We start from the raw sequence: 23,622 nt of genomic DNA on the forward strand, positions 1-23,622 counted from the left end.
GGATACATCTGGAAAATCAACTTGTGTATTTCCACAATTACCTTAAATGCAGAAGTAACTTTCTGTTATTACTAGCTACTACTGTGGACTGCAAAGTGAAGAAAGTTGACCTGATTTCCCAATAGATTTTTCTTTGCTTGTTTGGAGATTTTCACTTTTTCTACCTGTAAGAAGCTCCAACTCCTGTAAGAGTCTTGGGTTGACATGAATGGAGGCTCATCTGAGATCATTTCAGATTCAGATGATGTTGAAATTGCAGAAAAGAAAGTTGTTCAGAATCGTGCAGCTTGGTGTTCTGGAGATGGTAAATTGTTGTAGATAATTCATTGTAAAAACTTCATCTCTTGAGATTTGAGATTAGAACTGTGTTGTGAGGCTTTCCATTTCTTTCTGGAAGTAAAATAAAATAAAAGGTGTATTTTTGGCCTCTGTTGTATCAGCTGGCTTGGAGAGACCCGACCTTATGCTCGACCATTTCTCATAGAATAAAATTAGACAAATACACTGAATCTTTGCAGGTATTTGTGAGCGTGCTTTGCATGTTCAGTCTGCTTATGAATGTTTAGTGTTGAAGCTGGTATTGTTTGACTTTTCTGAGACAACAGTAAAAAGTTGCCTGATAGAAAACAACAAATGTGTTTTTAACAAAATTAAAATTTAAATCATATTGAAACGGCTAGAAAAAAAATCCATCTAGATTTTTATGTCTTTTAAAGATTAGCTCAACTTCTACTCTCATATTTTCTTGAAGGAGTTTAGTTTTGGATGCAATTCTGTTCTACAAGTGAGCAGAAAAAAGCTTTAAAAGGGTCACTGGTTTGAGTGTTAATACTTTCGCATCAAGTGTGTTGTGTAAAAAAAAAAAAAAAAAAAAAAAAAGTTACAGTTAATAGTTCATACAGAAACTTGCAGACCAAATGGAACAACAGATCTGAAGTGAAAGAAGACCAGAACACATCAGTATCAGTCCAACACGCCCCTCTAAAGCCAAACCCCGGTTGGGCTCCACACTGAGTCAGTCATCATCCACCACCATCACGTTCCCGTTCAGCTCGTACTCCATGGTGGCCCAGTCAAAAACATTTCCCTTCGGGACTTTGTGTCCATAGTGCCAGGCCTGGATCATGCTCCTAGAAAGCACAAAGTCCCACATATTCAGACCACTCACCTCCCCCACAAAGCTCTGTCCGGCCTCCAGCCCTCCGAGGTGCTTGTCAGGGTCTTGCCCCAGCAGCACGGTGCCTTTGGGACGGATGCTGTGACCGGGTTTATACACCTGGTAGGTGCTGCGTTTCCCATCCACCCAAAAGGCGGCGAGGCCGGTGCGAGACTCCCAGGTGAGGCAGAGGCTGGTCCGGAAGGTGGTGAGCGGAGGCAAGTGGAAGAAGACGCCGTCGCCGCTCAGGTAGAAGGACACGCGGCCGTCCTTTTCACGCCACACGTTGAGCTCGTCGTAGTCGGCGGTGCGGTAGGCGAACAGGATGATCTGGCGCTCCTCCGGAAGCTCGGTGGCCACGCGCATGCAGAGGGTGAAAGCCCGGAGCGCCATCTCCTTCTGCGGGATCAGGGTCACGAAGCTGAAGTCCGTCTCGTAAGGGAAGACCAGGACTTTGTCACTCAGGCCCACTGGAGTTCACAAGATCACACACCTCTGTCAGCGTGGACACCACTTCATATAACTGGACATTATTTATTATTGTTTAATTAATTCAGCCGAAGAGATGACAAAGTGCTAATTGAGATTTGACTTTATTTGGGCAACAATTCGAGACTCATATACATATATATATATATATATATATATATATATATATATATATATATATATATATATATATATATATATATATATTTCATTGGTACATATATATATATATATATATATATATATATATATATATATATATATATATATATATATATGGTATATATATATATATATATATATATATATATATATATATATATATATATATATTTCATTGGTACTATACATATATATATATATATATATATATATATATATATATATATATATATATATATATATATATATATATATATATATATATATATATATATATATATATATATATATATATATATGTATAGTACCAATGAAATATTAGGACCATATGCTTGTATTTCCAGTGAAATATTTGAATATATGAAGAATGTCCTCCTTACAGATCACAGCCTAAAAGGCTGACCTCATCCTCTAATGCTGAAAAGATACCTGACAGTATTTGGAGTTAATTTTCATCATGATGTTAATTAATTTCCTTCCATTTCCGCTTTGAATATGTTTTTGTTTTTTTGTTTTTTTTTTTTGTTTTACCCTTTTGTTGAACTGAAATAAATAATTTGGTTGCCTGATGATTGCACTTTGATATTTTAGTGTTACGTGTGTGTAAAAGGAAATTTACAATCTTTAAGTTTTTATTGTCATATAAATCACTTTTCATCTATTTTCCTTGAATCAAGTAAACAGGCTGATAATTATGCAGTTTTTCTTGAAATGTCTTCATTATTTTAGATCTAATGCTCCCCTATTACACAAGAGTATGCAAGCCAAAACACTTAATATAAATGTCTTTTTCATATGTTGTAAAGGATATGCATGTAAATAAATAAAAGTCAGAGTAATCACTTTTCTTGTTATCCGTGTTATATAAAGCCAAAGCTATTGTCTGTTCAGAAATATTACCAATCCAAGATCAAATTATTCTTGAATAAGCAAAGTGAAACAGGGTAAACCAGTGGACTTCAGGGAGTCTGGTCTATGAAGCGATGACACTAACCTGGAACTATTATGACACCTGCATAAATAATATTATAAGGGCTCTCTAACTAATAAACTCTAGAGGGCCTACATTGGCTGCTTGATAATAACTGTTCTTCTTTAAGTCATTTTAAAGAAGAATGCAAATTTCCCTGCAGAAATCAGACTTAATGTTTTTACTTCAAGCAGAAATATAATGTGAAGGATGCATTTCAACTAAACACAGTTAAGGGATGATTATGGAAGATCTCTGAGTGACCTTCTCTGCCTCCAAATATAAATTCTATTGAAAGTCTTTGATGGTGTTGCTTTTAAAGGTAGCTTTACCAAAAACTGTAAAAGAGAGATGACATTGCATCATCATAATAATTTCAATATATTAGTGGGCCCATAATGTTTAAAAGATACAATCAATGCTGTTATTGAGAGTTTATGCTTTTTACCTTTTTAAAGAAAAACCTATTCAAACCTGAATGGCATAATCTTACTTTTCAAGCCAACTGTTAACATCTTCAGCATCTCTCAAGACACATAAACACAAGGGTAAAGTTAAAAATGAACAATGAAATTATTAGTAAAAATGATCATTTTGGGATTTATGTTTCATATAAATGTGCTTATTTGCCTGATATGTTCTTACTGTGGATCTTTCTTTAAAAATAATTAATGTAAAAAAGCAAGTAAATATCTATTTTTAATCATTAAAGTCATTCTTACATCCATACCTTGTGTGGCCGAGAGGGAGGTTGAACTCATTACTGTCACACCAAGCAGAAGCACAGCAATCCTTACAGTGCTGATGTGCTACAAACATGCACAGAATATCCACATCAGGGATTCAACTTCTAGATCAATAACTAGATACTAATGAATTATATTAATTCTTAGTGATGAAAGAAAAAAACAAAACAAAACCAAAACCTTACCATCTTGATGTGGTTTTGTTGTTCCACTGTGTTGCTAAGTCTGTCCCACACACCAATAACCAGGGCCCAGTCCGCTTCCCTCCTGGTACCCGCTGTGATGTCAGCTCTTTTATGGACACTGTGACAATAGGTCTGGTGTGTGAGGGCTGGGTGATAGCCTGTCCGTGTGACTGAGGCACACACACACATAATTTCACCTATGTGAGAAAAGCCTGTAGTGTTTACAACAGGAGGAACTGAAATAAATCTAAATTACAAAAAGAAAAAAAAAATCACAAACTTGCAGAATCCTGCTGTTTTAAGATTGTAAGTTAGGATCAAACAAGAAAAGTACCTTTTAATATAACTGTGTACTTTTGGAGGGAGAGGGTTAAATAAAAAACACAAGCACACTGGAGCATCTGTAATTAGCACCTGGAATGGAATAAGCGGGGGCTGGAACCAGATGAAGTGTGATACATGTACATGATACCATATGAGGGAAAGAAAAGGTCTTGATTTCACAAAATAAAAAACAGACTACTACAAATAAAGTGGTCATCTAATGTAAAGAGTACAGTTAGTTAAAGAATGACATGTAAATACATATATATGTATATACATATATATATATATGTCATTCTTTAACTAATTAAAGAATGACATATATATATGTCGTTCACACATAGGACAGGCAGCATTTGTTTGGACATGCAACAGTTATGTAGCATTGTGGGGTGTTAAACTGAAGTGGAGAAGCAACGTCAGCAGTGTGTTTGCCCATCACAGTGCTAAAAGACAGTATGCGATACTTGCAAAGTCGAAGTAATGCAAAAAGACTGCTACGCCAAATCATTTAACACCACTTTGATGTGGTCTGAAAAGCCCCAAGCACAACAGTTCACAGGTAATGGTGGGAAGATAATGCTGTTAAGTATAGCTTTCATTTAAAAAAAAAAAAAAAAAAAGTATAGCTTTCATTTTGTACAGAATTTGATTTTAAACTTTAAAAAAATATACATCGCTATCAGTAAATATCGGTTATCAAATAAAAATATTCAGAATATCAAGGGCAGCCATATTCATGACATGTCTCCTTTGACGGAAAAAATCTGGCAAAAATATGGCACACAGATAGCTGTACTGTATGCTGTGGTGCTGGACAGGACAAGTTATATATATGTACAAAAAAAAGTAAATGTCGGTTATCGACCATTAAACATTAATATCAGATGTTAGAATCAGCCAAAATGATCATAATGGTGCATCTCTGCATGCTATGATGCATTTGAATATGTGTGCTATTAAATGTGCCAAGCATGTTCAAGATGAACTTCTTTGAGAATGCTCACAAATGTAGTTTTATAGATGTTTTCATTGTGTTTTTCCTTTCACATTTAATAATGTCAGTTGATCTTTGTTTTAATTCAAATATTCATTTAAGTATTTATTTTTCTATTACTTAAGATTTTCTGTGCATTATGATAAGAAGGTCAGTTAGGAATTCATTAGGAATGCTTTTGATCGAGGTTATACAAATAATTGTGCTCATAAGTATTCATGTCTTTTCATTAAAGAAAAGGCTGAATTTACAACAGTCACTCAAATAACTGGAGACCTAAAAAAAGGAACAATAACTAAAAATGTTCAAAAATATAATTTAGTAATATAAGACATGTTTTTTTCATTTAAAGAAAGTTGAAGAAAGAAAAAAAAAAAACAAAGAAACAAATTGGTCCTGGACAAATCAGCCCTTTTCTGTTGAAGAGCGGGAGAAAATACCTGTCAACAGGTGCAGAAGTCTGACTGAGAGGAACAGAAAACACCTGACTGTGGCGGAAACATTAAAGGATTGCTCCACAAAACATTAGTTTATGAGTGATGCAATATGTAATAACTTATCTTATTTGTTTGCTTTTTAAAAAATATTTCTATTGAACCAGAATTAGAAAATAATGTAATGATTTTCATCAAATGTTTTATTTATTACTACTTTAATCAATTTCAGCTTATTTAACAGGCAGCTGTTTTTATCCTTTTTTAATGAAAGGGTATGAATAAATATGAGCACAACTGTATATATGATAGCTGTTTTATATAGTAAAGAAATACACAAATAGATAAACTTGGACGAAACAAAACCAAAAGTATCATTTCTACATTTCATTACAGACTTTGGGATTCTTTCACTAATTCAGGCATTTCTGGTCGTCTATAATCTACAACATAACTAATGCTGACAGATGAAAGAATGTCCTAAATGTCAAGAGTTCAGCTATCTTTTCTGTTTGTTCCTATCAGCGGATTTCTAAGAAGCAGCAGAGTTCCATTCATAATTAGTATCTCTTTAATGATCATCTCGCATCAAACACCACAACAAACTCCAAGTTCTAAGTTTAATGGGAACAAATGAAGACTGAATCGGGCATTAACGTTATCAACATATCTACATTTAATACAGTTTCTCAAGCTCTAGGATTTCTTAAGAAAAAAGAACCCTATCTTGTCAAGAAATAAAATCTGTATAACACCAGCTAATTATATACACTGCCAGGCCCCCAACCCCCCCAACACAAACAACCACCAACAGGCCTAATTCATTACAGACACATTCGGCTGGAAAACCTGTAAACTACAAGCACTGAACTAAAAATGTGTTTCAAAGAGAGTGCCGGACAGCCAGCACGCAAACACTCGGACCGAGCTACGGATGAGATCAGATGGTCGTAACTCCTCCAGCATTTCTATGACAGAGGTTGGGGCAGTGATGCTACTGAACCTCAAATCCTTTTAACAGGTCACAGCTTAGTTCATTTATATTGGCGACACTCAGGAGAAAAAGCATCAGCGAAAGGTGAGAAAAATGCATCTTCTGAAGAAAATCCCATTCCTGTTCGACGTGAGCATCTGCTGTCAATCCAGGCACACGTCACGAGCCCCACACACACACACACACACACACGCACAACATCTCAGTACATTTTTGCTTCTATAAACAGCAGAGACGGCACAGACCATTTGTTAAAGCGGGTTTTAGCAACCACTAAAACAGATGATGTCTCTCATTTATCAAGTTTAAACATTTAAACGATTGGAATTTTTATCCAGCAATGCAAACATGTTTTTGTATACAGCCATTCATTTTTTTTGTTTCCAGGTCAAGGCTTTTCAGGAAACCTTACATTGTCCAGATAAAAAAAAAAAAAAAACACATCTTGGATTACTAAAGGTTTACTAAACCTAAAAAAAACCACATAATGCATACATTCAACTTATCTTAATTGTCTGTAATGGGGTTTGATTGATATCAAAAGAAAAAAAAACTATTATATTTACCCAAAGTCTTACAGTAAAGTGACATGGGATTGAATGTATGTAGTCCCACTACCAGCAGGTAGAAAAGTGAATCTTTTCTATTACCAAGATGAAAAACTTGCATACAAACAAATTACCATTGTTCAGAACCGGTTTTGGCATTTTAGTGACCACTTCCAACGAAAGTACATCAATAAATGTGCTCCATTTCCTAATGAAAAAAATACCTAGAAAATACTGGAGTAAATTCTAAATAAAAGGTTGACGTGTTCGTAAATAGTGCCACCAAACTTCTTCCTTTCTTTCTTTCTTTTCAAATTACAGGTGGTACATGTGAAACACTAGAGTGCAATGTTTTCCAAGAACTGTGGCACTCAGAGAAAGAGCAAAGGAGATGAAGCAGGAAGGGTGCAAGAGACCTGAGAACATGGTCCCTAACTGGAGTACAGGAAGGAGTCGGGCTTAAAAGACAAAAAACAGCATGAAAAAGGGAAGGACAGTAAAGAGGAAGGTGAACGGGTCTTAAAGGGAGCAGCAGGCCATGAACACTGAGCCTTGGAGTTTTACAGCAAAGATAGAAGGGGGAGGGGAGGTGGGGGGTAGGCAGACCGAGACACATGGCTCCCGTTTGGTATTCCACAGAGTGGCTTTTCGTGCTTGTGTAAGGTACATATCCAGGCAAGGGGTGATCTGTTCTCTATAGTCTTGTGTTGTCCAGGCTTTGCGTGGAGTACTGGGGTATGGAAGAGAAAAGGGAAGTGTCTCTTCAGTAGTCCTCCACCCAGCCATTCTCCTGGATAAAGGCATCGATAACTTCCTTCATAGCCAGATTCGGGATCAGCTGATCCTGGGTCAGGGGACTCCGGGTGACTGGGTCAAAATGACCAACTCGCTGCACAGAAGTAAACAACAGTGTATTTAGGCACAATTACATTCATAATGCATTAACAGAATGCAGTAATGTTAGATTTACTTCAGTTAAAATCACATTGTACAATAAGGGGGCAGTTCCCAGTAGGACCCAGTTTGACTGGTTGGGGATTTCTGAAAGAAAGATTTCACATGTTCCTTTGGTTTGGTTTATGTTCAAAGAGCACTTAACTCTAGCAGACAAACCACCTGGGCAATAACACACTAACACAACTGCTCACTTCAGGGCGATAATCTTGCCAAATTGTGTGTAAATAACACACAAATTAAATATTATGCCAGTGGAAATTTATTATGTAAGGGCAGGTTGTGGGATTTTTCTTTTTTTTTTTTTTAATATAATTTTGTGGATGAATATTTTCCTGATCAGGTGCTGGGATCTCCTTTATCATGAAGCCCTGCAGGAGTATTTCCAAACCTTGCGCTTATTGGGAGGAGAGTTCTCGCCATCTCGGCGCCCAGCGCAGCCATTGAGAGTTTTCTGCTGCTTGTTATGTGATTCAGGATCGGAGAATGCGGCTTAACCCAATCATGGTGGATGATATCTGGTTTATGCAGAATTCTCTCAATAAAATGAACAAAGCCCCCCAAGTAGCAAGATAACAGGAAAAAAAATCCTAAAATTAAATTCTGCTCAAAATAAACCCTCAAATATATTTCACTGTGTTGTCTTTTCCTTAGTTTTATTGTAAATGAAAATGACTAAACAGCATTAATCAGATTAAATATAAGAATGAATGAAGAAAAAGTAATGTGGTGAAAAAGGAACATGGGCTGGATTTACTTAAAGTGTTGATGTGCAGGCCACTGTTGCCAACTTGGTGACATTCTGGCGACTAAATCTGGCGACTTTCCAAACCCCCTTGGCGACTTTTTTTGTGAAAAGCGACTAGCAACAAATCTAGCGACTTTTACTTGAGTTATTGGAGACTTTGGTGTTTTGGCGACTGACTTTAAAGCGAATATTGTAAAGTTATTGTCAGAACGAGAGTCTCTCCCCGTCCTAAAGCACTCAGTCGCTCCGGCTGCAGCTGCAGCCAGTCAGAGGAGCAGAGAGGACACCTGCACGACTCCACCTACACAGTCACAATGAACAGCCAAATCCGCCACTGATCCCGCTCTGGATTACAGAGTGGGACGTAAATTACAAAGTTTTTCACGTCAAGCAAAAATAATTAATTGTATTTGATTCCATTCACAGCCTCTGTCACTTACTCACCTCATCCACTGTGTGTGTGACACAAGCATATTTATCTAGCTCGTCATGTCTCTAGAAAGTACAGAAAGGAGTGGGAATCAAACCCTGAATTAAAAGCTGGCTAAAGCCGTTTATTGGAGACGATACGAGGGCATTCTGCCTGTATTATAAGGCAGATTTCTATGCTAAACTCTACGATAAAAAAAAAAAATATATGACAACTCAAAAACATATCCATAAAGCAAAGCCTAATAATAGTTCAACCCAAAGCAAGCTAAAACTAAAAAGAAAAAACTAAACTAAAAGTAAGAAAACTACAAAAATAAAAAAAAGTAAAATGTATCTCTGTCAAAGTGTCTTTTTTGGGTCACTGTGGCAGTCCCAAGCCCAGATAAAGGAGGAGGGTTGAACATGCAGCTAGCTATTCCACAAAACATAACAATCCTTGGTCAAATTTGATATTTGATAATCTAACATTTAACAAAGCAGGACAAAGCTGATTTATACAATGTGGGTTTAATGGTATTCAAAATTATTTTTCAAAGCGATAGCCTGTTTCAGTAGCAAAAAAATAAAAATAAAAACAATAACTATTAGAAAAAGTTTATTCATAGTACTAAACATATTTATGGTGGTTTTAACTGGCCATTTGTTTCTCCCACAACGTTATTCCTCTCTCCTACGAGGTCCATTATATTACGTGCAAATGGAAAATTAGGCAAATTAGGTGATGACGTCATTTAGCGACCTCTAGCGACTTTTAGAACAGCCAATAGCTACTCTCTTTACTGAGGAGTTGGCAACAGTGGTGCAGGCTTTGTTGCAGGTTATACATAAATTGGATGGATCCAGTCAGGTCCAGGTTTCACTAAGAGATATAGTGGGTCCGTAAAACTGGACCCTTGCAGGACTCTGGTCTTGGGGTTCCTAATTTTCCTGCAGTATGCAGAACACATGCTGCTGACTTTGCTTTTCTTTGCATCACTTCCTTCTTTTCCTTGATGCTTTCTTGATGTTCGCATATGTCACTCTAATTTTGATCAACATATAGTGACCCAGACCCTACTTTTTTATCCTTATCAGAGCACTGTTGGTGTTCATACGGCGCCAAACCAATTGTACTATCCTGGGAAGCGGATCAAAGAGCAGCAGTGTAAACATGCCCAAAGTGTTTTTTGTCATGAAGAACAGGCTTACAAACTGCAGAGTCAGCAGTCAGATGTAAAAAAAAACCATTCCTAAATGGCAAGCAAGCTAATTAAGTATTATTTTACCTGTAGGTGCTCTTCAATGTCTTTACGGTCATAGGTGATTCCACTGGGTGTGATGCAGGGCTCCCTCATCAGTTCAAAACTGATCTTCCCACAAAGGTAATCTGGGATTTCGCGCTTCTGATAAAAGAAAATAAAAACAAAACTGAGGCACTGCAAGTATCACATAAAGGTAAATAAACATAACTGCAACCAGAACAGCAGGATGAAAAACCTCATCAACCGCCCCAACTCTGTATCAATTAATACACAAAAGCATCACCAATGGAGATTAAGTTGTTTTTTGTTTTTTTAAGGGAATATATTTATAGTGTTCTTTAAAAAACAAATCTGATCTGAACACCTGCAGGCCAAAACAGAGGGAACACACTGTGCTGATCATTTTGTTTATACCTTTTAAGTCAACATCCATCCATAGAACTTTTCTAAATGAACAAGCAGTGACAAACCACAGGAACAGCTTGAGGCAAAAAAAGAAAATACCTGCTTGTCTTAAGTGTGCGTTTTTATTTGTATTCGTGGGATCATTTAGGTTGTAAAAGTGCAGAACTGCAGTGAGAATAAGCCCAAAGCGAAAAACACAAGACATTTATACTAAAATCCTTTTTTTTAAACTTTTGTTTTAGATGCAAATTTGGCTTCTGTGTTATGGGTGTGTCCTATCAGCAAACGCACAATAATATTGTTGGTGAACATTAAAGGTCTGTGTAACTTTGCTTTTTAAATGATGCCTGCATGGTTGAACTTATTCAGTATGAAAGAACACGGAGCAAAGAATGGCTTTTCATACTTACTTTTCTTTTCTCATCCACTTGGGAGAAGAGCTCATCCATGTCCATTAAATACTTGTCCTTAGGAGGAATTTCCAGGATTTAGACAAAAAAGTATGCATGTATTGATTTGTGTTTACTGCATTTGAAAAGTTAAATGTCTCCACTGGTTAATAAATTAAAGTAAATGAAAAAACATACATGTTTTGATGAAATCTTGGCAACATCTCCTCCATTTTGATTGTCATCCTGTTTTTCTTTGTATTCTTCTAGCTCTCTGGAAAACATGAGAAGTAATATAAAGTACTACGTCACTTAAAGACCAACATGCCAAAGTCATTTGATTCAAATGTGATACTAAACTACCAGTCACAACAACACAAAAATTTCCAGACTCACCTTTCCTTCTCAGCCAGAATGAGTTTAGTTAGGTAGGCGTGTAACTCATTCTCCTGGTTGATACGCTTCTCCTCAATGCTGTTCCAACGTTTTTTCTTGGCAATGCGCAAAGCACTTGGGATGTCATCTCCAAAATTCAACCTCTGCTCTTTTGCCAGATTATAGGCTGTAAAATTAAAACAAATATAATCCACTTTTAAACTATTATCTGCTTAAAATTATTCACCAATAAAATTAATAAACAAAATCCACATAGGATATTTACAAAGAAGTACTAAATTTTATTATTAAAATTACATTTAGGCCTTTTATCTTCTCAAGAAAAAAAAAAGGTGAAACACATTTCAATTTAAGTGCTTAACTCACTAGACGTCACTATGTAGGGCTGTAAGGAAACAAAATTAATGTGTGTGGGCAAATGATAAAAATACTGTTGTCTTCATATAATTCGGTTAACAAACTGTGTTGATATTGTGGGGAGATGAAAGCAAATTTAATCACAATTACAGACCAAAGTGTACACAATCATCTATTTTCCATCAAACAGAATTTCTTATGATGCCACTAATGTTTTTCTACTATATGTCTATAATAAACTTTTAGGTCTTGGCTCCCATTTATAAGCTAAAGATAGCTTCTAGGGAGTCCAAATTTTTACAAGTATACAGTGTATCTATTGGTGTGTCACTCTATTTTAATGTGAATTGTAAAAATGAAATAAAAAATAAAATGTGTGTATTATTAACACAAAATCTATTTTACCACATAACAAATCTTTCAGCATCAACACTAGTAAAACAACCCACACACTAAACACCATTATCATAAACATCAACTTAAACATCAGTGACAGCTGTTTAACTTGTTTTGTCATTTGGTTCTAGTGGTATTAGTTCAGTTAAATGATTTTCCAGTTAGAACATCATACTGGCATGATTGCTAATTGGACCATGTCTGATTTTTAGTGGTGTTAGCATATCACCAATTCTACAATGGTAAAACATAAGTGCATAAGGGCTAGAGCTTGCTTCTGTTAGTCTATACCTCTGACAATCCAAATAGTATGGACCACAGTCTTGATACAAGCTGAACAGAGCTTTTAATTATCCTTGCTTCTGACTCATTCACCTAAAACCTTTAAAACATTGGATAATCTCACAAAAATTAAAAGATGATTAATCACCACATTCACTGATCATTATTAACAGCTGGGACAGGGTAATGTAAAAGCATAAAATGAAGGAAATGTGTGAATTTATATTTAAAAAATGAAACACATGAGTAAGACTGAGCAACAAATGCGAAAAGTGCTTTTGGACACAGCCACAAAACTTTGCAACATTTCCCCATCCCCTATTTTCCCCAAGTGTTTGCTCTACCTTTCTGCAGGTTGCCTATGGCTTCATCATAGTTTTCAAGCTCCAGATGACACTGGCCTAAGAAGAAGTAGGCCTTCACTGACTGTGTGTCCAGTTCCAGGGCGTGCTTACAATCTGCCAAAGCCTTGTCATACTGCTGCAGCTTCACATGGCAAAGAGCCCTGTTGGTGTAGTATACTGCCACTGATGGATTACGGTTCTGGGAGACAGAATATAACAGAAAATACACATGTTCAGTAACATTACAGCACCTTGGCAAAGCCATTCCTATTATTTGTATTAACACATCAATGGATAAATACAGCACATGCATGGACACTGAAGTTCAGTTGTTTTTTTGTTTTTTTTTTATCAGTATTATTAATAAAAGACTATGTAGCATTCTCTGCATTGATGATACAATAAAAGACACTCACTATAGCTTTACTGTAGCACGTAGCAGCCTCTTGGTACTTGCGGCAGAGAAAAAGCCGGTTCCCCTGCTCTTTCAGCTCCTGTGCGGTAGAGCTCTTCTCCGGGCTGCCGGCCATCTTCTCCACCGGCTCCGCGGGGCCCGCCTCGCCCTGTTTCCCTATCCTGTTCCCCGTCTCTTCGGCTGGCTAGGTGACAGGTTTCAGAATCGTCTGTCCGTCCTGGATCCACACACTAGGATAGAGACACAGTGCATGCAAAGGTACCAGTCACTGCAATGCACCTGCAATGCGCGTCTCGGGCCATTTAGGTGCAATGCTGCTTGATGCCACCCAAAAGCATTGGTTTAATTCGCTGACTGTGCACAAAGCAGGAAAATACAGCGAGGTGGTGGCGAATTAACTATTCATATGTCGGACATCAGGGAGGACTGAATGAGCAGCACGGCTAGCCATTAGGAAACATTACCCACCCTTCCACTTATTCTTATTAATACAGTGTAACTTTACAACAGTGATATATCATTAAGTGAATGCCATGAACAAATAATCCCCTGTGCTCAATAATTTTATATCTAACTCTTGCTTAAGCTTGAACAGAGGCAGGGACGATGTCGCTAACTTTGGTCAACAGCTGACAAGAGATCGCTGCTATGCTACGTTAGCTAAGCTAGCGCTATCTCAGCGTTTTAAGCCGGGGCAACAAATACTGAGAGGACTATTTAGCTCTGTGAGCTTTACACAAACTTACAAAATTCTTACAAAAGCTGCATTTGGTTTGTTAGAACTACAGCTATCGTGGCCAGAAATGTTCGTTTTTGTATTGGTTAACATTTACTACAACGCCGCTAGGCAACCTAAGAAAACAGAATTTAGCCTATGCTAAGTTAGCCTATTTTCAAAAGGATCCAATGTCGTCCATTTCTGTAAAACGTATGGTTTGTTCTTTCAGTGCGCGAATTGTAGTCCTTACCTTTAATCTGAACTCTTACATTCAGGTGAAAAGGTATTCATTTAATTGAATGTCAAATCTTTAATCGATATTTTTTCTCCATACAGGCTGTCATGACAGGTTGTTGTTATACTGACGTCAAGCGCTATTACCCGACGTCAACGGAAGCCGAGAAGGTGCTGGACACTGAGTAAAACTAAACCTTTGGAGCAAACATATATATATATATATATATATATATATATATATATATATATATATATATATATATATATATATATATATATATATATATATATATATATATATATATATATATATATATATATACACATTATATATAATGTATATACATTATATATATATAATGTATATATAATGTATATGTATATACATTATATATATATATATATATATATATATATATATATATATATATATATATATATATATATATATATATATATATATATATATATATATGTCAAGACATGAACAGCTGGAGAAAGCCGCAGTTTTCATAAGCATTGCAATAAAAAAGAAAAAAAAAAGTCAATGAGAAGGTAAATTTCAAGCTATTAGTTAAAATGAAACCCATTACATTTTACAGAAAACTTTCATTTTTACATATAACCTGTAAGCTATTTTCCAGCAGTCTAATATAAAATTATGTATATAACAACTTTAAAATGTTCGTAGGCCTATGTCTTAATTCTCTCTTTAAATAACTTTTCATTGAACAAAAAAAGATTGCATCTTTTTTAAACATTATGTACACGACAAATATTTATTCAAAAATAGATATATTGACCCAAATAGTTGGTGCCATTTTTTAAGTGCTTAAGTTATATTGCATGATCTTAAGTAAAATAATATAGACAAAATAAGCATATTTTTAAAAATCACATTTTTCCCACAACTAAATGCACACACACAGAAATAATATATTAATGAATTTCCCTCATGAATAAAGTATCTATCTTTATATAAACTGTTTCATATTAACCACAAATTAATACATATTTTTATTTTATTTTTTAATAAGACACCCCCATGTGTCCCATGTGTCCCTCGTGAATGACTCTAAAGAGGTACAAGCAAACCCCAGGAGAGGGCACTCCACCATAACATTCGATACGTTAAACTTCACACAAACACAAAAGCTCATGCACTTAAAAGAAAGAAATAAAAAAAACTTGACTGAGGGGATAAACAAGTGGCCCTATAGACCTTTTTCTGTATTACGGAATTTCGTTGAAGCGCAACTGCTAATACACATCTCAAAAGTTACATAAAATCCCAAATATTGTAAACCAGTGGTTGACAATTAAAGTCAGCAAAACAATAACTGCCAAAATACTTAAAATAACATTATATAATTCTTTATTTGGCAGGTGGATTCAATTATATGATCCGAGTGTTTAGTGGAAGATGCCGTCCACAAAGAAGAGTGAGATCACAGTGAATATCTTCAGACATTATTATGACACAACCCACCCACGAAGAGATCAACAAATGACCTTAATAGTCCTTTTTATTATATAATTATTATTCAACTTTTGTAGAAGAGGAATTAGCAAGACTGTGATTGTGGACAGGGTCACTTTTTATCCCCGCCTGTTGCGCCTCTTTGAGGGCTTTGCACAGAGACAAATGTGTGAAGATTAGGACACATCCCTAGAGCAAACAGACTTATAAATGAGTGAAGGGGAGGTCCACTGAGCTGTAAACCCACCAGAACTATGTGTCTCCAGCTGTGTTTACCTATCTCCACCAGTCTGGACCACTGATCCCTCAGAACACCCACCTAAATGACTAATCTCTATGTCACAAGAACATATAAGTCTTCACTTACTGATGTAAATGGCAAGGAGACAAAGTTAGAAACAACTCTCCACCTCACAGAATATTCATAGTTTAATATAATCCTCTTAACAGTTCCAGTAATGTTATATTCACTGTGAATCTAAGATATAATGGCAACATTTGCAGCTGAATTCTAAAAGTGCCTTAAAATAATTTCTGTCAGCTTACTCATATTTCTGTTCTGTGGGCACCAAAATTATACAATTTGCTTTCAGTATTTTTATCACTTTAGAATATCAGAAGGATTTGGTGTTTCAGTGTAAAATATAAACCAGCAAAAGGAACATCCTCCAATCCTTAGTATGAACAATCAAAGTAATTTTTGCTTACATTTGAACCATTTCTACCCTTTTTATCCAACATCCCAACCGTCATCCTCCGCCATCCCCCATCCAACCCAACGGCTACCCACTGCACCAGCTGGCTGAGCTTCCAGTATCCTTGGCAACAAGACCAGGAAGTTGCCTGGCTCCTTTGGCACAGCTAAAAAGCTGCCACTTCCTGATAGAGCCTGATCTTTCTTTCTGCTTGTGTAGTCGTTTTCCCATTTGGCAGTGTTCTCCACTATTTAGCGCCAAATGCGCAAGTTGAAAGAAAGGGTGAACACACTCTCCTCAGCATTAAGGATGCCTCAGGTTCAAATGGGTTAAACAAAGGCAGTAATTCTCGACTGTGGTGGGCCTCTGTTTGGTGGGTTTGCTCATTTTAAGAGGGGGAAAGTCTGGAAGAAAAAAGACTTATTGCAGTTCGCTCAAGTGGGTCTGAATTTGGCATACACATAAAAACAGATCATTTTCAACTGTAAGAGGATGGAGATAAGAACCATGAAGTGAAAATCACTATAATCAAAACAAATCTTAGTCAGCAGTGTCTTATATAAACCATTTAAACATGCAGTTTACATTAAAAACAGATGCCGTATGATGAAATACACTGACTTAAAGAAAACTCCCTGTAGAGGCACAATTGCAGTTTCCACCTTCAAATCCACTTTGTCCGTCCGGTGTGATGATGCTTACCAGTCAAAAGTTTGGAAACACTTTCCAGTTGTATGTAATGGGGAAGTGTATCCAAACTTTTGGCTGATAATGTAAATAAACATTTTATAAACTGTATTTGATTGTTACAGTTGTTATGGTTACATAACAACTGTATTAATGCATTTTGTGCTGAGCGAGGAAGAAAATGGCATTATTAGATGATTGCATAGTTTTTTAAACTGGGAACATGTGTGCTTTACAGCTGACGCTAATATGGCATTACTACAGTATTCTATGGCATGAAAAGGACATTATGTTGGTCTATGGAGAAAAAATATGGAAGCTTTTTCAACTTTTTCATTTGCAAAAAGCTTTGGACTTTTAGGTTTTATCTGTTTCATCTGGTACTTTAGTGAGTCCTTTTATGGTCAGCATGGTCAATAACCATTTATAAAGAGCATATTAATATATAAATATTTAACTTGTGAATGTCTATATGTGCCGATGCTACCCTAGAAGCAAGTTATAGCAGAAGGAGGAGAGGCACCCAAATGTCAAAAGTCATCCACCCACGTCTTCAACATTGGTCAAACTTCCTAACAGAGCGGGAAACGCTTCAAATTTTAAATGATGTATTCGTCTTTATTTAAACTGTTCACCAAATGTGCAGTTTCCGAGGGAGTTGAAAATACGGCTCAGGATTCCTGGATCTCTATGTGTTATGGCTTGGAGTGCATAAAGCTCATTTATACATGGATGTCATTTTCTAAATTACCACTATATCCAGTATGTTATATGACATCTATTGAAAAGAAGAGCTGATGTAAACTAAAATCAAAGAGTTTGCTTTAGAAACATGCAGTGTTTGTCCAAAAATCTTTTACACTCTGGGGGGTTAACAGCTGAGTGGCTGAAACACCCCCATCTTCTAAAAACACCCACATCAGCTTTAGATTGATGTGTGGTGGCTGGGGATGGAGCGAGGCAGCTGCTGAGTAGCTTGTATTTAAGTGGCAGGGGAGAGTTTTACAATGGGGACAGGATTTTTGGAGGGAAACCAAAACTTCTGAGTCTGACTAACGCAGGGAGGAAGAGGGAAATTCAGTCGATTGTCACTCATCACAGCATTTCTACACATGGCCTAAGGTTCACCAAATATAAAATAACAGCTTCTTCTCACATGAAAACGTTTGTAACTATTTTAATTGCAGGTTTTTTTTATATGCATATTAAAAAAATCATTTTTAAATTATTTTAATAAGATCTGTCATGATGTATCTTTGCAAGTTAAAGTAATTGCTCTAATATAATGTATGTATTTTACCAAAAAGTTCTAATTTGTCTATATTTTATTTTGAAAACTTGTGGGCATCATCACAGGACAAAGGAGAAGACAACCAGCAGGGCAGCAAGAAGTTACTTTCCCTCCCTGTGGGTTGATGGCCCACACCCCCTGTCCCCCTGTGCAGCTCTCCCCTTAGCTCCTCTAAAGTCCCCTCAGGTCATAGTCTTCAGGGTCACCAAACTTTACCCTGTCCCAACCCCCCTCAAACTTCACCAACACAATCCAGAGGAGCTAAAGCAGACATAATGAGCTACAGGCTAATTGTGTGCACTGTGTGTATATTTCTGTGTATGCTGCCCAGACGTGGTTTGTTTTAGGGTGTGTGTGTGTAGGATAGATCTTACATATATTGTGGGGTCCCATGTCTGTGACATTCATTTAATGCAGACTTGTTGTCCTCCTGATGATGTTAAACCAATCTTCATAAAGTACATCAGTAATATAGAATGAAGACATGTTTTAGATTAAGGTTGAGTCTGGAAAGAGAGTGGTAACAGCTGAGGTTAAATTAATGTCCTTCTGGGAAAATAAGGATTTTACTAATAAAATCTGGTTAAAGCTGATTTGAGGCCTTTCAAAGAATATTTTCAGAGCTGTCAGATTTAGAGGACACTTGCATTGTTGAATTATAGACTACATGTTTTTCACTTTGTGCACACAAAGTCAAATGATGCTCATTTACACAATAAAGGGACTTTTTTTTTTTTTAGCACATCTTTCATTTTTCAATTGTGCTGTTTTTTTTGTTTGTGTGTTTTTAAAAAAGGGTATTTAACTTGTTTGTATATATATATATATATATATATATATATATATATATATATATATATATATATATATATGTATATATGTATATATATGTATATATATATATATATATATATATATATATATATATATATATATATACATATATATATATATATATATATATATACATATATATATATATATATATATATATATATATATATATATATATATATATATATATATATATATATATATATATATATATATATATATATATATATATATATGTATGTATGTAGTTGTCTGTTGGCCTGAAGATGTTTCTAACTTTTAGCTTAAATTGAAATGTTAAATGAGAAATACTTATTGAAATGCTAAAAGCTGCATTGGGGAAAAGCTCTGTTAAGATAAGCTTTGCTGCTTTGAAGGACTGGCATACTTAAATGTTGAAAACACACTATTTCTTTCTGTGTCTGCATACTCTTCATCTCTTCATCATTAGATCTGGAGGAGATCATTGTGAAACATGTTTAGTTTGGATTTTTATATTGAAGGAATCCTCTGCTTGTGCATTCTTTTACATCATGATCCCCGTATCCCTGTGATGCTGTTGTAACCGTTCCCAAGCTAACAACAATCACATTTGTATCAGATTCTCATCAGATGAAGAATACCAGGCCAGTTTATACCAAGGCTGGCGTCTATCTGTTTTGTCTGTCTCTCTGAATAGCACCAATAGCCGACTCGTCTCTTTACTCTCCCCATAACAATCTAGCTATTTGTTGTGATGTAAAGTTGCTGAAAAGCAGCTTGTCCTGATCCTAGAAGTGTGTAGTCCACAGATTCCAAATTGGATGGTAATCAGATCAGTGTGAGGGGTTTGACAAATGACCACTGACAAGCACTGGACCCTGGAGGATGGGTGGAGTTGCCATAGGATAAGGCCGGGGGGGTCAGAGGTTAGCTTTTCAGAACCGCTCGGTCGAAGGGCCATTAAATCCAATCTTTGTGAGATTTCTCAGTGAGGCGCTACGGTTCCATTGGATGCCCCCAGTCTATGCACTATCTGCACTCTGTAAAAGCTACAGTATGTCTTTTCAACACAGAACATGCATTCAGTGAATTTCTCTGCAATACACGGAAAAGGAGACATTCGCCTGGTGAGGCATTTGGGAGACTTTGAGAAGAAACCAGAACCTTGATGTGAAAATCTTAAAAAACTAAAGCTGCAGATTTCACTTATTAAAAATGTTTTTCTCTATATATTTAAAAACAAATGTTTTTGAAAGCCCGACTGTTCTTTCATTATTTTGTGAAAGTGTTTGCAGTAACACACTCTATCAGTAATATCACAAAGCCATTGTGATCCTGGTTTGAAGGTTTTTTTTTTTGCAACTCTTACTGAGTGTTATCTCATGTGTAAAGTATGTCGTCTCTGGGGCTTCTTGTCTCTAGCTTTGTTTTCTTACGCCTGCCGTCCAAATTTCCATCACAAACATCTCACCCTGAATGACCCTCTGCTTTCTATCTCTGAAGAGGCCCTGATTAGCCTGCATACATGTGCAGATAGACCCAAAATCCTTGAGCTGAGACGGCCTGAGACTATGCCTGAATGCACGCTTTAATGCATCTGTGTGTGAGTGGCATATATAGGGAAAATACAAGCAAGTGCATATGCTCATGCATATGTTTGGATGTGAATCAATTCAGGCCTGTGCTTCATGCACTAATTATTCCGCAAGTTCCTTTTTCCTCTTTCTGATCACCTCTTTGCTTTCTTGCTTGTCTGCAGTGCATAGTTCACTGCAGAAAGAAACCACCTGCATTGAAGAGCTGCTCAGTCAAAAGACAGACTCTGTATTGTCTCTGCTTTTTTTATCAGATTGAACTCTCCATCACTCCTGTGTCAGATGCCAAGTAACTACATCCAGCTGTAAGAGAAATCTTTATCACCTCTGCTATGCTTTGCACTGATGTTAATATTCAACACAGCAGCAGCAGCGTCATCTGACTAAAAAGTAACAGATAAAGATATGAAACATAAAAACATTTCAACATTGCTTTGATGAAATGAAAAGAAAAAAGAAAAAAAAAAAGGAAGAAAGGTTGTTGTCTACTTCGTTTCCGGCTATTATCCCACCTGTTGTATACATTCAAATACACCTGTTATCATGAGAGCCCCCAGTCATGCACACAACTACACCCCGAGGGATCTGAGATATGATACCTCTGAAGTAAGAGGTGTGTGTGTTTGTGTGTGTGAGGGAGAAAGAGAAGTGGGGGTTGAGGTTTACTGGAGACATGGTGTCACAAAATTTTGGCGGTTCCCTGAAGGGGTTCCCCTTTACAAAAGGCTACCTCATTTACAACAGATGCATAGCTACATTTTCAAAAAGGTTTCATTGATGATGTGAAGGACACTGAAGTGCAGGTGCTGAGGGAGGAAAGGCGACAGCAGCAGGGCGTGTGCAAGGGCATTTTAAAAAGTCAGATGAAAAGGAAACTTAGGGACGAGCTGCAGGTCACTTAGGAATCTGAATGGAATTGATGAAAGATGATGGAAGATAAAAGACGCTGTCGATGCCGATCTTGTGCACAATTATTGTCCCACTGAGCCTCTTTTTAGTAAGTTTAATTGTTGGGTGGGGAATGAAATATAATAACTCTCCACTTCCTGCTAAATCTCATGTTTTTGTAAATAAGCTTTGCCCTGATTGTGTCTTTTTAACATCAAGGTCTCACATTTAGTTCTTGATTTAATGTGAGCAATTTATATATAATTAAATGCACATATCAAATTATGCTGATTTGCTGATGACTGAAAAGCAAGCTTAAATAGTTTAGATCATTAATTATTCTGTTTAAATAAGTGCTAAGCTCATCAAAATCTCTGGTTCCCAAATTAACTTAAATGAAACCATTACATTTAATAAATTTTATCATTTGAAACACAATACACCTAAGCTACGCTGAGCATAATTCATGGATGTGGTGAGATTTTAAAAATTTCCACAAGAAAGATTGACATTTAACACCTGTTAAGATATTTATTATTTCCATGATATGATGTGAAACGTGATACGTAAAAATGTAATCTTATCAGTCTTATTATTTTGCTGATCGAGCATGCAGGAGGGCAGAGGGTTAAAGGATGAACAGGGAGTTCTTTGTGCATTGAGATGGCTGAGGGGGGGTCACAGCATTGGCATGTGTCTATTGTCTGAAGATGCCATTGTATGTGGGGGTTTAAAGTTTAAAGTCTATGTGTGTGTGTGTGTGTTTGTGTGTGTGTGTGTGTCGGCAGTCTAATTATACTCTGTACAGCCAAGGATGACCTATGGCCTGACCAAACTCGACTCTAGAAGGATGCAGTTGAGGGAAAAGGAGGAGTAGATGGGGAGGAGGTGCTCAAGTGTAGTCATGCAGCAAAAGGAAAAAAAACTGGCCATTCACTTTTTATGCTTGTAGCATTTTAGATACTAATTGTCTGATGTGAGTATTTGATTTTAAGAGTTATTCAGCCATGACTGACAGACATTATATGAAATCATTCCAGTTGGAAATGTTTTGAATGGAAAAAAAGTCTGATCATATCTTTCATAAAACCAAATTAGTAAAATAAACTCTATTTTCCAGAAAAAAACATCCATCCATCCATCCATGTTTTTTTTTTAAGTTTTTTTTTTAGAAAAAGCCTGTAATGGTTGTTTTATTTAAAGATGGACAGTATTAAATGTATGAAAGTCTTTTGCACCACTTGAAAAATGTGAACTTTTTTGGCTGCTTAAATTATGCATCTGTCTTGACCACCAAATATATATACCCCCTTTATATATACCTCCATTGTACCCAGATAAAGGTATTGAAATGTGGATGTGGTCAGGAGCGACAACATCTGTCTTTCCTGTGAACAATATGTAAAACACTGAACCTATTGTGAATTTTTGGAGGGATTCTGCTTCTTGTTAAGTTTCCCTCCAAACTGATTCAGCCAATTAGAAGAGGTGTGGGGGGTGCTGAAGCTGCAAACAAGACAGACAGCGGTGATCCCCTGTCTGACCCCTCAGCTGGGCTCCGACAACATTGCCTACCAACCTAACTCCCCCAGCTATGCATAACTAAACCACTGCTGGGCAATGCTAACAATACTCTCATCTGGATTACAAACTTTGGGGGGAGATGCTCTGTTAATTGCAGCTAATGAGAGTCATAAACTTGAAATAAAGGGAGCTGCAGATGTTGTCATTAGAGGGTTTACAACTAAAGTGGCTTTCCCTCCAAAAGATGACAACCCATTCACAGACCTGACTTTGCAAAACAAAATATCATACAGTCTTGACAAGCTCACCCACACACTGCCATGATCT

At 36.5% G+C, this 23,622-nt stretch overlaps 2 protein-coding genes across 2 annotated transcripts; both read right to left on the bottom strand.

Annotated features, from left to right (window-relative positions):
- Positions 1-1,015: 1,015 nt before the first annotated feature.
- Positions 1,016-3,538, bottom strand: LOC306771414 (C-reactive protein-like; the record flags this gene model as incomplete). Its single annotated transcript, XM_079260579.1, has 2 exons — positions 1,016-1,626; positions 3,508-3,538. 2 exons carry the CDS (start codon positions 3,536-3,538, stop codon positions 1,016-1,018), a joined length of 642 nt encoding a protein of 213 aa, XP_079116705.1.
- Positions 3,539-6,069: 2,531 nt separating this feature from the next.
- On the bottom strand, positions 6,070-14,449 carry stub1 (STIP1 homology and U-Box containing protein 1). The gene is made up of 8 exons (XM_079260510.1): positions 14,333-14,449; positions 13,366-13,594; positions 12,950-13,148; positions 11,571-11,736; positions 11,373-11,448; positions 11,196-11,252; positions 10,405-10,521; positions 6,070-7,894 (listed from the first exon to the last, which is right to left on the bottom strand). The coding sequence occupies exons 2-8, from the start codon at positions 13,477-13,479 to the stop codon at positions 7,769-7,771; spliced, it is 855 nt and encodes a 284-aa protein (XP_079116636.1). The 5' UTR covers positions 13,480-13,594; positions 14,333-14,449; the 3' UTR covers positions 6,070-7,768.
- Positions 14,450-23,622: the final 9,173 nt, after the last annotated feature.

Source organism: Telmatherina bonti (genome assembly GCF_933228915.1).
Source record: "Telmatherina bonti genome assembly, chromosome: 21".
Lineage (NCBI taxonomy): Eukaryota > Metazoa > Chordata > Actinopteri > Atheriniformes > Telmatherinidae > Telmatherina > Telmatherina bonti.